Source organism: Pterocles gutturalis, unplaced genomic scaffold (assembly GCF_000699245.1).
Source record: "Pterocles gutturalis isolate BGI_N339 unplaced genomic scaffold, ASM69924v1 scaffold15041, whole genome shotgun sequence".
Lineage (NCBI taxonomy): Eukaryota > Metazoa > Chordata > Aves > Pterocliformes > Pteroclidae > Pterocles > Pterocles gutturalis.
In genome coordinates, this window is record NW_010100705.1 from 8,649 (window position 1) to 27,649 (window position 19,001).

At 49.2% G+C, this 19,001-nt stretch overlaps 1 protein-coding gene across 3 annotated transcripts in view; it reads right to left on the minus strand.

Moving 5' to 3' along the window:
• Positions 1 to 6,670: 6,670 nt before the first annotated feature.
• The window catches only part of AMBRA1 (autophagy/beclin-1 regulator 1), a 124,172-nt gene continuing 111,841 nt past the window's right edge, over positions 6,671 to 19,001 (minus strand). For all 3 annotated transcript variants that reach the window (XM_010080866.1, XM_010080858.1, XM_010080850.1), the window contains 3 exons: positions 18,022 to 18,114; positions 16,291 to 16,484; positions 6,671 to 8,103 (listed from right to left, as the gene is read on the minus strand). In XM_010080866.1, the coding sequence (XP_010079168.1) occupies positions 7,613 to 8,103; positions 16,291 to 16,484; positions 18,022 to 18,114 (778 nt within the window). In that variant the 3' untranslated portion in view covers positions 6,671 to 7,612. The remainder of the gene's footprint in view (positions 8,104 to 16,290; positions 16,485 to 18,021; positions 18,115 to 19,001) is intronic.

The window sequence follows — 19,001 nt, forward strand, 5'->3', positions numbered from 1 at the left end:
CCTGGCCGCCCGCAGCCCCGTCTCACTGCTGTGACCTACATTCTGCCTCCCCCCACGTGCAGTGTTGCACTTAGCTGCATGAAACCCACTGAGTGCTGTACAGGGCTAATTTCCCACCGGCCTGTCAGGAAACATTATGTCAAATACCTTACAGGAGCCTAAGCATATTATGCCAACACAGCTACCTTTGTCAACCATCACTGAGGGCTCATCAAAAAAACAATGCTGGATTTAGCCATCATCCAGAGCAAACCCACCTCCGGGGCTTCTCCCGGGTCACTGCACCCCAAAAGCAGTGACCCCAAGGGTAGGGACCAGCCTGAGCCCCCTGACCAAGAGCTGGTGCCACCACAGAGGAGCTCATGTGACTTTGAAACAGTCCGCAGAGCAAGACCCTTACTTCCACCCTGTGAGCAGCCATGGGAGATGGTGCAGGGCAAACCACCTGCTGCTTTTGCATGCCCAGCTCTCTTCCTCCTCACAGACCATGCTCCACGGTCCGGGCGCTCCCTGTGCATTGCAAAACCACCTCGTCCTTCCCAGTGCTACTTGTCATTGCCAGTCACACGGTCCTGCAGCCCAAAAGCTGCTGTTTCGTGGCTGTGCTCCGTCCCCCCTCAGCAACACAGCAGTACAAGCCTCAATCCCTCCCTAAATAATTGTTTTAATTAGTATTTGCCTTGATGGAGGTGATTAGCAGGGGGCTGCTGGCAAGGCTTCCTTGGGAACTTTGGCAGTGGGCAGACAGATAAGTGCAGCCCTCTGTACTGCCGTAGCACTTACACACTTTAACATCAGCCTCCCTGGCTGCTGCCCGTCAGTCTTCGTTAGCCCCTCTGAGCCTTTTCTAAGTCTTCCTACGGCCAAAGCAGGATGGAGTTTCCCTTGGGAAAGGGCAGAGCCATGGGGAGGTTTGACAAGGAGCCCGGGGATGGGGAGAAGCTGGGTTTGGGTACCAGCCACCAAAGCATGACAGAGCCAGCAAAGGGCTCTGGCTTTCAGGAGTGCCTGGTCACCAGTCAGCAACCAGCACCCTAACAGGAACTCGCTCATCCCCCCTTCCAAAGCCTGCCGCAAAAACAAATAATCTGCAAAACAAAGTTTCCCTGTGATGGGGTGCCAGTGCCCTGCGCTGCACCAGAGGCGGAGGGACCGGAGCCCATCTGCCATCAGAGCCAGCCCCTGATCCTATCAGGATATTACTGTATTATTGAACTGGGGATTGAGGGATGGGCTTAATAGCTGTGATGGTATCAGGGGTCCAGCACTAAACTCCAGGAGGGGCCATGGCTTTGTATGCTTTCCCTGCTCTGAGGCAGCAATCGCAAGCTACAAAATTCTTGAGGACCAAATTAACTGCAGTTCGTACACAAAAGCCATCAGTGAGGAGCACAAGCCTGCGTTTACCAAGCACCAGCCTTGCAAACAGCCCAGGAGAGCACCCTTACCCTTGGGCGCCTGTACCTGGGGTTCACGGGAGAGCCCCAGCAGCACCGAGCTGCTCCCGGGGAGCACGGCACCCCCCTTTCCACCTGGAAATCACCCCAGCGGCTGCTGGCCCCAAGCCCCCATCGCACACAGCTGCGTGGACCAGACCTGGGCCCCAGCTCTGCTCCCCTATGCTGCAGGCAGGGACATTTCTGGCAAGACAGAGGCAGGACAGCAGTGTGCCATCTTGCAGCAGGTCTCCAGCTCCAGGCAAGCTGATCTGGACTCAGAGAAAAAGGGTCACACAGCAGGGTAAGTAGGGCTCGGTACAGACACTGCATGGGCGTCTGTAAGGGATGCTGGAGCTAATTTGACACACAGCAGTGAGCACGGAGAGCACAAGCCCCAGGGCCATGCCTGTGCCGGGCCCCGTTGCACATTAGGAACCGTTGGCTGAACCCCTACTGCTCCCTTTACCCTCTTTCTCCAATTGAGTCCCAACAGAGCAGCTCCATAGCCCCACCGTAACTCATCCTGGTCTCCTGTTTTCTCCCAGTGTTCCAGGCTTCCCTCGCCCCAGCTGCTGCAAGGCGCAGCACAGACACAAGGACAGCGTTTGCTGTGTGCTGTGCTCAAAGTGACAGGTCCCTAACCTGGAGCTCTGCTGGTCTGACATTCGTGTGGCACAGAGAAAGGGGTTGGAGAAAGCTGTAGTGTACCCACGGCACCCACATGGGCAGGAATATGGTCTTAGACACATAGCCGAGCCTAAGAAACAGAAAGGCCCAAGCCTAAAGTACCACAACAGCTAGTGGTTTTGCACAAGCTTGCACAGTGTCTGCTATTTACACCAGCCACTGTAAAGGTGGAGTTTGGAGCTCAGGGAGAAAAGGTGGTGGGCCAGGGAGCCTTGGGTGATTCCCAAGTTTGGGAAGAGCAGGGTCTCCAAAGTCCAACTCCACCAGCCAAGCTGGAACAGGGCTGGATGCAAGGACAGAAAGAGAAACCTCAACAGCTGCCCAAACCCATGTACCAGCCTGAAGCTCACCATCCTGCCAGCCACAGCTGGGACCGAGGCTCCGAGGGCAGCAGAGCCAGCCACAGCTCTCCACACATGTGTTGGTCCAGCTTCAGCAGTGAGTCCAGACCTTGGTGTCTGGCTGCCTCTTCCAGCAGCAGCATTTGCTCCCTGCTGGGCTCATGTCTCCCATCGCTCACACCTTCTCTGTCCCAAGGAGTCGTTTGAGTCCTGCCCTGGCAGCGCCCAGGCTTCCCAGTCCCCCCAACATAGCACCACCCAGACAAGGAGCCTGACCCAAATCAGCAGGCAGGATGCTGGGAGGCCGAGAAACAGCATTGATTTTTGGATGGGAGGCAGCGAGGAAGCCTCACGGTGCCCTCTCTGGGAGGGTGCTGCTGCCTGGTGCCAGCATCCTGGGGAGGACAGCGTGATCCCTGCCAGCTCCAACCGGTGCTACACACACCAAGAACCACCACCTGAAAGGCTAAACAAGGCCGAGGGAGCTGAGAACAGATAAGAGATGCTTCTGTTCAAGATGCTGCGGGAAAACAAATCCCTGCACTTGCTGGAGTGCACCGAGCGGCTGCAACCAGCCTCCCGCCCGTTATGGTGGTGGGGGCCACACCATGGCAGCAGGGCAGGGAGGAGAGAGGCCTCTGTTCCTGGGGCAAGGAGAAAGGGGCACTGACATTAATTGGCTGGCAGAGGGTGGCAGCTGGAAATGAAAAGCTGCCATCCCCTCTCAGCCCCCTTGTGTCCCCTCCATGCAGAGGCAGCAGCAGTATGACATTTCTGCGCTGCACACCAAGATCCCAATTAGAGGCGGATGGGTCACATGCTGCACGCTTTAATTAATTTGCCTTTTCCTGTTGGGAGAAGAGCTGCACTGACAGATTGGGACTGAGCAGAGAGGGCAGCTGCTACTGAGCCGGCAGCCTGAGCAGAGGGCAGAGGGGCCGGCTATGGGGCTTGGCTTTGGCAATGCCACGGTAATGCCAGGGGAGAGAGACTCCCTTATGCACCCAGATGTGCCCCAGTCCCTGCCCTCCCCTTCCTGCCCAGCACAGCTCCTGGCTGGCATGTAGAGCTGGGTCCCAGCATCACCCAGCTACAAGGTCACCCCACAGACACACAGTGCTGGCCACATGTGGGGCTTCCACAGGGAACCAAATGGAGGTGCTGGAGATGGAGCAACAGGCCAGCAAAGGAGAGAGGGCAGAAATCACAGGGCTCAGAGGGACAAGCAGGTCTCACCACATTGCTGCACCACCTGCCAGGGCTTTGGCAACCCGCCGTGGGGTCCCAGGTCCCCCTTCCAGGCAATGCTCACCAGCTGGTTTGGTCCCAGGCACAGGAGCGCCGGAGCATTCGCCTGCTGCAGTGGTGCCCGTGCAGGTCAGCACTGTGAAGGATTCATACAAAAGCCTCCTTCCAGCACAGCAGCTCCAACCATTACCTCTTCCTGCTGCCCCAGGCTTCTGGCACCTTCTCTCTTCCCAGCTAACCTAAATAATCTCGTGTCTTCAGCTGTTCCCCCTTCTCTTCCAGCTCATTAGGGCTTTTAGAGAACATTGGCTCCTACCGAACCCGACCAACCCACCATTAACCACCTGCCAAGACTCGGCTGTTACTTTTGACTCTAATTCCCACCTCAAACAGCTTCCATCTCCAGGAGGACTCTAACCTCAGCCCCTGAGGTGACTGTTTCTTTAATAGCCTCTTGTGAGGGACTTTATCAAAAGCCTTTTGAAAGTTAAATAAAGTTCTCTGCACTGTATTACTCCTTTCCCCAGGATTTTGTTAGCACTCTTAAAGGCTCCTGACAGACTAAGGCTGAGAAAAGCTTTTGGTTTTTAAGATTATTTCCTGCTCTTAAGCAGCAAGGCTCTCATTTTGCCTCCTACATTGGGCCAGTAAGCATGCGCAGCTCTGGTTTGGTTTCCTCGGGCATCTCTTGTTGAATTTCCACGTCGCTCGTGGCAGGGCGTCTGCCTCCACTGCGTTATTGCCCATCAGTGAGCAGGTAACCTGCAACGTTTGGGGAAGGAGCCCTTGTCCTAGACATGGGCAATCCCACCGCCTCCTCTTCTGCGCAGGGGTCCAGGCCTCAGGTCATCGTGCGGATTCAGGGGTGTTGCTTGAGGGTATGGGTCAGTTCACCCTGCCCAAACCAACCAAGGAAGGCTGCTGGGCCAGAACAGGGCAGTCCAAGACAGAGTTTCGTTCCACAAGAAGCATGGAAGGCATAAGAAATAACTTGCATTGAGGAGGGGGGAAAGTGAGCCCACGGCATAAGTATGCTCAATTTTCCCTCCTGTCTCCCCTCTTCTCACCCACCCACCTCCCTCCATCAGGTTTCAGGCAGGGATAGAAACTGAGCTTGGCAGACCCTAGGTCTGAAACTCAAAAAAACACATTGCTCTCTCTACATACCAGCCCACCACCACTGAGAGCACCTGCTTAGTTGTGGGGCCACAGCAGGTCATCTACAAAGGCAGCATCTTAAGATTAAGCCCACCCACACCCACTACTCCTGCTTAAAGCCTGTATGAACATGGGAGTCGGGCTGCAGCTGGTACCAGCCCGTGGCCCAGAGCTACAGAGCGGGTCAGGAGAAACACCAAAGCTGCCTGCCGCATCAGGCCTCCATTCTTACCTCATCTGGAAGAGTTTTCTCTACAAGCCTCAAATGAAAAGCTGCTTTGGTGCTGCAGAGATGTCCCGAGTTGATGCCAAAGACAGCGGCTGTGGGTTGCTCCTGCTCCCACCGGAGCTCACTGCCCGCTCTGCCATGGTCTCCCCAGGGGCAGGTCTGGACCACGGGGAATTCCTCAGCAGAGCTGGCTGCAGGCCTCCACACAGCAGCCTGGCCAGGCTGCCCGGCAATGGTGCATGCCAGGATCTGCCAGTGCTAGAGTGAGGCATCCCAGAAGACCCTTCTCTGACCGCAACAGAAATTTCTCTGCAGGAAGCTTGGCTCTGGCTATGGAAATGGACATCTGTAAATGCTCTGCAACACATCTACTGAGAACAGGCCTCAAGGCTCTTCCAGGAATTGTGCAGGGAGAGTGAAGAAGAGATGCCAGGCTGAGATGAAGCAGAAGCAGTTTTTTTCCTGACTCTGTTTTAGTTTGTTTTCAAGCAGAGCAGTAAACAGCTCTGCCTAGACCTGCACTGCCCTGTCTGCCCAAGGCTTCAGCCAAGGAATAGCTCCTCCAGCTCCTGAGTGCCAGCACATCCTCAGGCCACCCCACGCTGAGGCAATACAAGGATGCATGAAACCTTCCTCACCGCACAAGGGAATCCCGTTTTTCAGGCTGCTCTCCTGTCAGATCAGGGACGTGGTTAGCTCAGGGCAGGTTTCAGAGCCTCATTAACACTCCGCAATGAGGCCTGGCAGCAGCTGATTTGATTTAAGGTTCATTTCCAGGCTGTGATTTAAGAGAAGATTTGCTTAATGTTCTCTAACAGACTCTTCTGACTTGGAGCTTGAGTGCTGTCTAATGACAGCCTTATTTATATTGTAATGTCTTTGCAGAGTCTAGAGGAGCTGGGCAGGAGCACAGCAGCTGCCAGCAAGTGTTCAGACAGCAGAGGAAGCATCCCTCACCGCAGAGTGGTAACACCGGGGCATTCCTTTATCCAGAACAGACAGATACTGTGCCCCTTTTCTGCTCTGAGGTCAGCAAGGCAGACCACTGTCTGCTTGCCCAAGAAAGACAGTGACACATCTCTATGTATCTTTTCAAGCGGGATGGTAGAAATGCTCTCTTTTCTCCCCAGTGCAGTTCTTGAATGATGGGAAACGCAGAAGTGCCTGCTCACCTCCAGACTTGTTAAAAGGCCACTTGCAATCAAGATTCCCAAATGCTCCTCACTGTTCCCCAGTTTTGGGCTTCCAACTCACAAGGCTGAGCCTGCTTTCCTCCTGGGAAGGGTGTGGTCATCATCTGACATTTGTAAACTACCTGGAGCTTCTGAGCTGGATGTTCCCATCCCAAGGCTGAACACAGAGACAACCATCACACAAATTAAGACAGTAGGTCAAGCAAGGGTTTGTCATATTTTAATGACATTGATCTTTGGTGTTTCCCTCGTTAGCACTCACGGTCTCCCCGTCCTTCCTCCACAAGCCTGCTAGGGATGAAGAGTTACAAACGAAAAGGAAAATCACATCTGAGACTAAAACCAAAATATCAGAGCCTTGATTTCTCCACTAGAAACTACATGTACAAGGTCAAGATTTCACATGCAACACCTTACATCACAGACTCATACCTCACACCCTGGCCTGGAGCTGAAAGCCATTTCCTGGCCCCTGCCAAGGAGGTGCAGCTCTGTCCTGGCACCATGAAACCCCTGGGATGCCTCATTCATGTTAATATTGGCACAGCTTAGAACATCCTTGTGTGGACTGCATCCTGACTAGAGAGCAATAGCCCCTGTCCCTCTACCTATCTACACAGCAGCTCTGCTTACGTTCCTGTCAAGTACTAAACTAACTCTCTGAAAGGGAAAGATCCCCACCAGTGAGCAGATCCTGAGCCATGCCAGTTTTGACTAAGCCCAGTTCTTCCCAGAAAAGACCACAGTGCAGGCAGGACGGGTCTCAGAACACCACCCTCTGAGGTGGGAGCAGTGCTGTGCCATGGAGCAGGACTGTGGCCTGGAAGACTCCTCCACTCCAGCAATGGAGCTGGAGCATCACGCCCAGGTTTGCCCAGTGGGATTGCCTGTCTCCAAAAGGATGCTGTAGAACCCCTTCCCTTTCTTCACTCTACTGAATCGGCCTCTGGGCATAAAAGGGCAGGAAAGTGGAAAGGAAAGAGGCTTTACAAAGGATGACACTGACCAAATTGCAGGGTTAGGGCTGAGGTCAGGGGATCCCATGGGGCTTCAAAATCTGCATGACGTGCAGCCAAGTATGGTTCATGTTCCTGTTAACTCTTCAGCAGCGGGAATGTTGGAAGTTAAGTATGCTTGCTTCCCCTTGGCTTCCCTTGCAGTCCTTAGCCCTTCCCACTCACCCAGGACAGAGAAGCCCTCTGAACTACCAGCATCCCATCAGAGCCACATGTCCCTACTCTTCCAGCTCCTGGTCAGCTGTGAGGTACAGGTCTCTGCTGAGCAGTACAAGGGTAGCACCAACACATGACTCAAACTCTACCTGTTCCGCGACTCCCCGCTGGTGCTGTCATTACTATAGAAGTTGGTACTGTCAGGAAGATGGTTATTATTAGTTAGGTCACTGTATTCAATTGGTCCCTCAGTGTCCATGGAGGACTGGGCCTGCTCTGGCAGGTCCAGATCACCAGCGCTTTGTCCTTCACTCCCACTCGGGGCTGTCCGCGGGCTCAGGCCATGCTCTGACAGCTGTATAGACTCTGAAAGGATCTGTCCCTCCAGCTCAGCTGCCAGCTGCTGTGAGGTGGACTGCTGTGCTGACGTGCCCTCAGCTCCAGTGGACTCTGCACCAGTCTGAGAGCTCCGGTGTATCCGGTGGCTCACAATGATGTTGTTGCCAAAGCCGCCCATGGACGCCATGGTGGTGCTCTGCTCCCGCTGGACCACAGCAGTCATGCCGCCTTCTGCCATCAGCCTCTGGATCCTACTCAGGGCATCCTCTCCACTGGCCCCATATTCTGGACCTTCACCTGCAAGAGAAAGCAGAAGCAACTTTGATGCACAAGGCAAACCACAACCCAAAGAGAAAGCATGCTGTGTAGATGCATCACACTGTGTGCATGTGCTGGGACAGAAGATGGGTTCTGTTCCAGAGGGAGCCCAACATTTTATTTCCATAACTTTTGGTGAAGTGCCAAACACAGGCACTGAACTCTGTCAAGAAGATCTTGCCTGCAAACACAGGTATCCCTCACAGACTTGCATGTCCAAGCCTTGGAGAAGCAGCTCTTATCTAGCCATACAGGTGGGGAAAAAAGAGGAGTCAAAGAGGGAGTGTGTTTTCTCACAGCTGCAGAGACAGTCCAGCCAGTCCCACAGGGGCATGAAGAAAAACCTCAGTGTGCACTGCAATAAACCAAACATTTCACCATGTCGTTAGAGAGTCCTGCGGCCCTTCCTGCTTCACCTGTTTGAGAACACCCCAGGCAGATGACACAGTGGCAATTTCCCCAGTATCAGGGAGGACACAGGCAGCTGGCCAAAAGCAGACAGCAGCTACAGAACACTATGTGTGCTGCCACATCACCTCTGATCAAAGAAAGACCAAGTGTGTAGGCTCCTGCTCCCCTTGACTGATTTCTTTCGAGGAATGCAAAAAACATCTCTTAAGGTCTAGAGTCTTTGTCTATCTCTAAGCCTTCCCTTCATAGTCAGGCTGTACAGAGCTCTGAGGGAACCATTGTTAGCTGCTTTGGTTGATGAAGATTACTTTTGAAAAACAAAATCTCACAGAGAAATAGTCCACACAGAAGATGCATTTCCCATGGCAGGAAGGTCCCACCCAGTTCTGTTTCTCAGCATCCTCCTTTTGCTACAAACCTTACCCAAATCCTTTGGAGAAAACAATCTGTAATCATAAACTGCTAGAATCATTACACAGTAGGATCCTGATGATTCTTATTAAAGAGATAAATCTCACTTGCAGCTCTGTGAAGCAGACGCAGTGCTGATTAGAGAAGAGAAGAAAGCCATGAGCTCCTCCTGGCACCCAGGAAATGAACACAAATGTCAACAAGGCTAGATGTAGGCAGGAGTTAAAACACAATAAAAACCAAAGTGCCGCACTGACTAGGAAGCCAAAAATCGCTTGGGGCTGTGGGGTGGAGATCATGTACCCAACATGGGAGCTGGGGCACTCAGCATAGGCTACACTATGCCACTGCACAGGTTATTTTTTTAAAAAGCAAGACAGTTAAAGCTGTTAACATGTTACGCAGTCAGTCAGTGACAGCTTTTTCCCTTTCCTCATGGGCTCAGTAGCACTTGCATCAAACACCACCAGCTTCTTCCACAACAGGGCACGGCTAATCCCACCTTCAAGCAAGTCTGCTGACATACTGCCCTGCTGTAGAAACAGAATTGACATTAAGGGCAAATCTAATTTTCACAAGTAGAATACGTCCCTTTCTGCTAGGAATGTAGTAAGCCTGATATATCCAGAATAAATAAAGCAAATACATAGCTCCTTGATTAGAGCATCAGTGAGACCACAGAGACACCAGTGACCACATGGGAATGTGCAGCAGAGCCTAGAGGAGTGATCAAGAACACCCCCTGGGCAGAGCCTGACCCACAACTTTAGCAGAGAAATCCTACTCAGGACACGGCTGGTGCATGAACTAGGATGTGGTTGATGCGTGAACTAGGAACCTGGCTGGCCAGCACAAAGACCCAGAACAGAGACAGCTATTAGACTGGAAACTTCAGTGTGAAAAACACGCATGCCAGGGGATATTGAAGCCTTAATCATGAGCAGAAGTAGGTGGAAGGTTTGAGAAGCATGGTTTTGGATCCAGTCATCGCTTCCTTTGAGGGCACAGTTGTAAGCACTTTGTTACCAACCATCTGGCCAGGCCAGAGAGGCAGCTGGAGAAAGCCAAGATGTACAGCCTGGCTTAGAGGCATGCCAACCAGCCCTCTCTACACAAGTCCTGGAACAGCAGGCGCTCCGCTCTTGACAGACCACTTACTATGAACTGGCCCAATATGGGAGCACTGGACTGTGCATCAGCAAGGATGCCCAGCCAATGCTCCTCAGCATCCCAAATCCGTGCTTCACTGGAGGAGTCCATGCAGGCAGTGCACACCACAGCACCTCCTACTCTTCCCTGCCCCTTAACTACCATGTGCCACAGCTGAATTTCCAGTTGAGACAGCTTCTTGCTCAGAAAACAGGCAAGGGCTGACACCACAGCAGAAATCAGCAAGTCACAAGCCTTCAAATTACAAGCACAGAGATCCAGCAGTGTTGGAAATTCCAGAAAGTCTGTCAAGGGCCAGAAGTGAGCCCTACCATTCAAGCAGCCAACAAGCACCTCTGCTTTGGGGGCTGTCCTCCCCTCTTCCACCCCTCGACAATGGCTTTGGCTGACTAGTTCAGAGGGAAGCTTCCTGCACAATTTACCTTGAGCTGAGCCACAGCACAGATTCACATCCAGCCCGTTTCCACTGCCTGGTGACTCCCATACGTGTTCTTTCACCAGGCTGCCAACGCAGACTACATTAGTGCTTGGTACAAGTGAAAGAAGCTAACTTCCATTTGGTGGAGGTCCAGAGTGTGCACGCAGGCACTTACCCAAAACAGCAGCAATGCCGTAAACCCCACACCTCAGACTGACAAAAGTTTCAACTTGCTGCACTGGCCAAACCCCATTCCCTGCTCCACCAGCTGAACAGAACCAGGACAGAGAGAAACACCATACTCACAACACTTTTTTCAAACTCCAAAGGGTTCAGGCATACCCAGAGCATGAACCTGAGCTTCTGCTGGACGAGCAGGCCAAACGACAGCTCATCTAAATTCTCCATACAGAGAAGGCAATTCCTCTTCTCTCATTTTTTGCTCAAAACTACATTCTGATTTCCCAGGCCCTGTAAAATCCTTTATCTTAAGCTCTCATTCTTCTAAGCCCATCTTCTAGAGTCAGAAAAATAGAAAAACCTTACAGAGCACTACAGACAAAATCTAAAGAACTGAGCCAACCAGCTCCAGTATGTGAAGTACCAATGTGAGCATAACAGCTGCCAATTTGTTCCCCACCTAGGCTGACCCTGTACCAGAATCCATCACAGAGCAGGAAGCAATCTTCAGAAAGTCTTGCATCTTTTTCTGGACAGAGACACAAGTTCTGTGCCTGACAGGACAGAAAAGCATCATCCATGGCTCTCTTCTGCAATACAAATAAGCATTACTGTTGTGTCCACAGTGCTGTGCTCCTACAAACCTTTTCTACTCTAACCAAAGTGACCTTCCCAGAGGTCCAAAACCCCATCTATCCCAAACACAGACACAAAACATTACTCTTGAGAGTTATTATCCCAAAGACCAGAGGGCTTCTGTCAATCTATCTGACTGGCTCCAACATTTAACAAAATACTCCCTAGCTAAGACACCTGTCTTTACAAGTCCTCTGACATGCTACTCTGGCAAGTCAAGAGTTTGACACAGAAGACTACAAAGGTGAAACATCTGGCAAACTTTCAGTGGAGCTGGGCATAAGGCAGAAACATTTCCACTCTTAAATTAAGTGGTCTATGAAGTACTTACAGGGAGTATAACCTGTTTATCCCTGGGCATGGACGGCACACACCCACTAAAAAGCAAAGCCCACAGAAGCAAGGATGAGATCAGGCTCCTCTGTGGCTGTGAGATATACTGACATCGCTCTTGAATTTTTTCCTATTTTCAGCTTTCCTCTTTCTAAAACCAGCAGTAGTTAGTACCCCTGCTTGCAAACAAAGCTTCAAAATTAGAACTAAGAGTAAGCACTGCAGAGATATCCAAGTCTTCAGAGAACACAGAATAATAGCTCTGAGGTGTGAGCTGACCCACTAATTCAGATGCTCAAAGATAAAAATATCAGCATCCTTAAATTAATTCACTCTTTGCATAAGAATAGGAAAGAGAGGGTCACAGCACGGCATAAGCAGCTATGAATAATCACATCTCCCTTGGTGCCAGAAGAAATACTACCAGTTACTTTTTTTTCCCAACCAAGCTCAGAAGCATGTTTCCTTTTTGAGGTAGTTAATCCAAACAACTGCACAGAACTCAGAAAAGACACAATTGCTTTGACTTCTAACAAATTTCTTAGCAATATCTTGCCTTGGTGATTCGTACAAGTGAAACTTTTTAAATGATAGTTTAAAAGTAGTCCTCATAATTTAATCCCAAGAGAGACAGGTACTTGGAGCAGCTCACACATCTTGCATAGCACATGCTTCCAGAACCTGACTCTATTTTTTAGGTAGTGCTTTTCAGAGGACTAAAGAGAAACATAAATCTGCAGTTCTACAGAACATACGATGCACATTTTACAGATAGATGGGCAGATGAAAGGCTAAGAGATCTACAGTGAATGAGAGGCAGATCTGGAAGCTGATCCCTGCTGTCCTCATTCCCATTTCCACACTGATCGTACAAAAGTCACACCACACCTGACAAGAGCATTGCAAGAATGTGTTCAGCTAATGTAAAACAACATGCTTCTTTTTAGCATTCATGAGGCTCAGCTGGGGATGGTATTCCTGCCCATACAGCCTCCCGACACATGTTCCTAATGTCTCAGATTAAATTACATCACACGCAGGCATACTGACTCCGCTCATCCTCAGGAAAGTTTCACTTGCATGTGCTGTCTTTTCACTACTAACAGTCTGAACAGACTGAATCCCACACACCCAAGCCTTCATTTCACAACCCTTTTCCCTCTCAGAAGTGTCTGCTGCAACCTCTGAAAGCAGTTGGACGTGATGGAAATGGACAGCATGGGAATACTATCAAACAAATGTCCTGCAGCTCTGCAAAGGTCCCCTTCCCTCAGCCTGCAGCACCTTTTGCACAGCTGCAGTCCCTGGCAGTCACTGCCACTTGCACCCTACTCCACAGATCCAGCAGCCTGAACAAGTGGCAGCCACAGCCTGACCCAGTCTGGACTGGGAATTACAATTTCTAAAGGTTAAAGCTTTGGCCATTAAATCTCATTAGGAATTTTTGTTGGTTGTTAAGTGAGATTGAATTAGCGAGTTGAATCCAGATCCCTTCCCCATCATGCCTGTCCGTTTGCAAGTGAAAGCACAGTATCACAGAATCACAGTATAGAATATATAGCATGTATATAGTGTATGTACATTAGTATAACTCCTAACAGATTGTTTCTAATTAAGAGTGCCTCAAAGTTACAACTCCCTCACTATTTCCACTATGTTTGTCAGCTTAAAGGAAAGTAGGAGACAGCTGAAACACTGTTTTAGGCATTTCCTAGTTCCCTCTCAACTCAACTTCCCTTGGTTTATGTGTGGCTTGGGAGCAGAGTTCACAAGGCAGCTATCAACTGCTGCAAAACAAAAAGATACAGATATTACAGGGATTCACTTCTAACAGAGTAATCATATACTCATTCCTCCAAAGGAGGTAGAAAGATAATCAGAACAGCAAAGTCCCCGCAGAGCTTTGCATGAGAAAAGGAAACTATTTATACCCACACAGAACTTAATTAGATTTCTGATGCAATTCTGCATACTTTTTTTTTTTTTTGTACGGTAAGCACATATCTGCAAGAAATGCCCTGAGCCAGAATTCCCCAAACAGTGGGGCTGACAGGACATAGGACAGAAACCCACTCTTGGGGGTAGCACTAGCCTTTTTTTTTTTTTTTTTTTTAAGAAAAAACCAAAAACATTCAGGGGCATTTTTTGGTTTTGTTTCGTTGTCCACCACTTCCCCCCCTCCCCGACGAGGTGATAACTAAAACACTTTACATTACTCAGAATCACATCTGATTTATCCATTCTGCTGCTGATAATACCGTTAAGCCCTTACATAGTGATTTCCATCTTCAAAGCCCCATACAAAACACTAATTAATCTTCACAGCCCCTGGTGTACTGTACTACGGGAAGATTTATTCCCATCTGGTAGATGATTAATAATTTGCCCTAGGTCACACACCAAGTTAGTTGTAGCACATTTCCCTCCCCCCCCTTCCTGTCCCTGACATCTAGATCCTGCTATTAGGAAACACTGTTTCCCTTTCAATGGGCAAAGAATTATGGTAGATACAGTGGCCAAATTAACCACCAGAAGAACAGCACAGCATGTATTCTAGCCTGCCTGAACACACTGGACAAGCACCACAAGAGTTTATGATGCTGGAAAACCAGTAACCTCAACGTCACAAGAAGTGCAATGGGGCTCAAGCACAATGGGAAGCACAAAGCCTCTTGGATGAACCAGACCACTGATGCCGCAAGTCCCTGGCTAAGTGGCTGAGGTGTTGGTAACAGCAGCTGAAAACTTGTCTTTCTGCTTCATTATAGGTTCTTGTACTATTCCTTTGTCATGGATTACAGTGGGTTTTTGGATCCTACACACTCCTGATAGTTAATGTCTTAACAGCTCCTTGCTTTGAGCTGCTCTTGAGCCTTGGCACAGGAATTTCCACTGAGGATGCAACCGGCATAAGAACTGATGAACTGCAGGGTAAGACTGCCTGGCTCATCTCCAGTGCATGCGTCCATACTGGAATAACTCCTTTGCTTTAAAGGTCCTTATACAGGAGACAAGGAGTGTGACAACCCATTTTGCAGGTGAAGCCACTTGCAAGGGGACATGCAGTCAGGCAGCATCTGAGCTATAAATCATACCTGATATGAAACCTGCCAATCTTCTTCTAAGCAAGACCAGGAGACAAAGAGAAGTCTCTGTCCTAGGCTTGTTATTTATGTGCCTTTTCTTCCAAATGCTGTATGTTTTGCTTCTTTGTAAAGTTACCCTGCCCAAGCCACTGGTAATGGACAGCCGTTCCCCATCTCATTAATGGTCTAGTTAAAAACCATGATCTAGATCTGAAAACTGAAGGGTTAATTAGAAAGAATGAGATAATGAAACCTTGAGAAGATTGCAGAACAGCAGCAGAGAGAAGCAGCACTGGAGAACTCCACTGGTTTAACAGAGCAGGGAAAGACCCCCAAGCCTGCAGCATCACCTGTCGCGGCCTTGATGCAAGAAGGTCCCACAGTGTACCCTGTTCTCAGTCTGCATACCACTTTCAGTGGAAGAACCAGTTCCCACAAGTCCAGCATTTGTCCAGACATCATACATTGCAGCCTTATTCACACGCCCTCAACAGTACTAACCTTCCAGGAAGGTTAATCTCAGCTCAGCTGAGATAAGCAGACGGGAAACCCCACAGGTCAGGAATTTGCCACTTAACTTTGAACAGAACAGCCAAGATCAGAGAAACACAAAGCCTTATCACATATGCTGGGTGCTGCACAGCAGAAACCATGGAAGAGTCACATGCCAAAAAGCATCTTTCAGAGTGACAGAGCACAAGCAAGCATACAGGCACAAACAGGCATGTCATGAGCTGCTTCCCAAAGACAAGTAGGTTCATCATGAACCAATAACTTCAACACTGTCTCCTTGATTTTCTGTCTTTCCAATATATATTCTGCCCAGCTCCTTCCTAGCCACGCTTTCAGATTCAAGCAACATGTTACAGTATAGAGACAAAAAAACCCGTACAAAATCATAATGCTTTCAAAAAATCAGTGACCTTATAATCATATAGGAATTGCACATCAGCTGCTTCCAGCTTTTCACATATTCATAATTTTTCCTGGACTGAAAAACACTAAAGAGACATTTTTTAATAGCTGAGCTGGACACTCATTTCAGCCTTCACCAGACTAATGAGAATAGTCATACCTGCTTTGTGAGAAGTGATTTACAGTATTTTATTTTGCATTCAGATGCTGAGCTTGTGAAGATAGAGAGGTTGAAGGACCAAGCTAAACTCTTAACCCAGAGGCAGAAAGGATAATTCTTAACAGTTTGCAGCCTTACTGATGGTTAGAGTTCAGGAGATCTGTGAGAAGTGAAGCCAGTACAGCTGGTTCTACAAAGACACAACTATCTTAAGCAGAGTTCATTTTGCCCTCTAAAAGCATATGAAAAAGACAACTTCTCTATTCATATGGACAGCTTCACTCTCCTGATTATCCTGGCCTGGCTACAGGCAAATTAGGCTGGAGAAATCTTTGCTGAAGAGATAACAGGAGCATCCAAACGCACTGATAGGGTGTGGAACTTATGTGGAAATTCCCCATTCACCAGGTAAGCTCTATCAGATAAATCACTGCGTGAGCTCCTACCTTCCCCAGTCCCTGCAGAGGCGGATTCCTGCTCCTGTACCTCCCTCTCTGTCTGAGTCTCGGCATTCTGCAGCTGAGGCGCCAAGGTCTGGGTACCCTGCGAAGTCACAGAGGTGGGGGGGTTTCGGGGTTGCAGGCCTATGGCATTCATCAGGCCCATGTCCCTGTCTGTCCTCCATGTGGCTCTGCTGGTTCTGAAAAGAGAGAAAAACAAATAAGACCAGGAAGGAGCATTGGAGGCAACGTGCCCCAGCAAGACTGAAGCATCCACCTGAGCCTCTTCTTGCCCTGATTACAACCAGGCACCTTCTAGCCCCTGTGTAGATGAGGCTGGAGAGAATTATGACCTGCACTTATTTACACATACAGAGACACCCTTCTCTAGCCTCAGCTGGCTAGTCTCTCAAATTTTAAGCCAACAGAGTCTGAGAGTCAACTCACCCTTCCATAGAAGCAGCGTATCTGACAGGCATGGATAGATATCCCTGCAGCATCTCTAAGCCTGCAGAACAACTCTGTCTTGGGGTCACCGAGTTGAGTGGGGAACACGACATGCAGCGCAGGACTATAAATGCACAGACAACCTCCCTCTGCACTTTGGCAGGGCGGTTTTAACTCCCAAGGACGCAGCCTATATCCCTTCCCTCCTCCGGACCTCCTAGTTTGTCAGCATCACACATGAATGCACTCCAGCAGGCATTTCTACCCATTCCAGTTGGACAAGAGAAATTTGCTCTTCTCAAAAGCAAACAACAGGAACTGCCTCAAGGCTCATTAGCTTCTCCAAATCGAACAGTTGAAGTGTACGACGCTACGAGAGCTGAATCTTGACAATGCTTGGATGCTCTTTCCAAAACTGACCTCTGGCTCTAAGTGCCCGGAATGGTAAAGAGATTCTAGGAAAGACTGCCTTGTTCACAACCTTTTTTCATAAGATTTTGAAACCTGCCACTCCTTTCTTCCTCTCTCTTTGAGCTAGTTCTTAAGCAGATTTTCTGCCTTCAAGCTGCTCCTAAGCCCATCTTGCAAGACCGGTATGTGTTGGCAAAAAACGTGAGTAGTGGCAATACCCACTCACCTGGCAGTGTAAAGAATCTCTACTGCTTATTTTTCACCCTCAACCAGACCAAGGCTGTAGGACAGCACAGATGTTGCCCTGTACACCAGCTCCTAACTTCCTTGGGATCCTGGAGCTCACAATTCAGAAGCAAGACTGTTGCTTTCTTGCTGAGAGCAGCTGGCTTATGGAGTACTTGTCACTGAGGCAAGAAGCAAGGTATTGCATCACCCTTGTGTTTAGAGTCACTAACGTCTGCATCACTGGACAGACTGGATGAAGCAGCCAATAGCGCTGTCAAGGGATTTAGCTTTATTTTTAGAGTTTATTGCTGAGAAACAACTGTCCCATGACCAGAAACTAAAGGGATGAAAGTCAGTCACCAGGACCACCCAACAGATTTGCAAGCATCTTTGTGAAACCCTCCATTCTTCAGTTATCCTCCACAGACCATTTACTTTCCATGGCGTTTTTGATGATCTGAGACCCATGTTCCTCCCGCAGCTTGCTTATGAGTGACACACGTGCTTCACCATCACTGGCAGCACCAAAGGAGGGAAAAATTGCATATTTAAAGTTACCAGTGTGAAGGGAAGAAAGACGAAGTGGTGCTGTCAGACGTAACAAAAGCAGCAGAAAGGGTCGGGTCTCTAACCCACACCCAGGAGACTCACCCAGGCCGCTCAGTGCTCCTGCTGCTGGAATGCACAGTGAAGACATTCTCATTCAGCTGGTCCCAGTGGTACTCAACTCCAGAGTTTAAGGCCCTTAAAACACCAAAGAAGGAAAAAATATTAGAATGGCAAAACACAATTCCAGCCAGCACACATTGCATTCGCACAACATGAAGGACCAGTGTTGATTCCTGCCCTAGAGAAACTGCAGATTGAGCTCAGTTCATGTTTTCATTAAAAGGGCTCATCACCATAAACACCCTTGCAAACATGGAGCCCTGTACATGGCCCTGGAATGTCCCATTCATTTCAGTTCAGTATTAGCACAGAGGCACAGCAACAGGAGCAGAGAGACTTTCAGGAAATGAAGACACACAACTGTGTGTATAAAATCAGTCTGCCCTAACTCCAGGTGACTAAACAAAGAACTGGTGTGAGAAGGCAAATTTTCTCTGTGGTGCCTGCCAGCATTTCCTGCAATAGGTAATGCTAAGGAAAACACTGCTCTTATTCAATGTTTAATTTCTTCATAAATGGTTCTCATTCTACCTGTAAGTAAATCTCTATACAGCCTTCCCACTGACAGTCATTGTGGAGCAAAGGCGGATGTAGAGAATATTTTTAATAAGTTTCCACAAAAGAGTTTACACTGGATCAACTATGTGTGTGTCCAGAAAGTCTAAAACTTTAATTTTACAGCTAATGCTACCAGGTTTAACAGGACAGCTTTTCACAGTGCATTTCCCAGAAAGATACACGAAGCCAGGGCTGGCTAATCACTTCAGAGGAATAGGGAAGGTTAACAGCGTATTGCTAATCATCACATCATTGCTGAAACTGCGGACAATCACAGAAACTAAACCACCATAACCAGAATGCTGTAAGTGCATCCCCCAGGATTTCTGATGCTCAGCAGCTCTCAGACTGGAAGAGGACAAGAGCAAACCCAGCTTACTCTGTGCCATACAGGAATCCCAGAG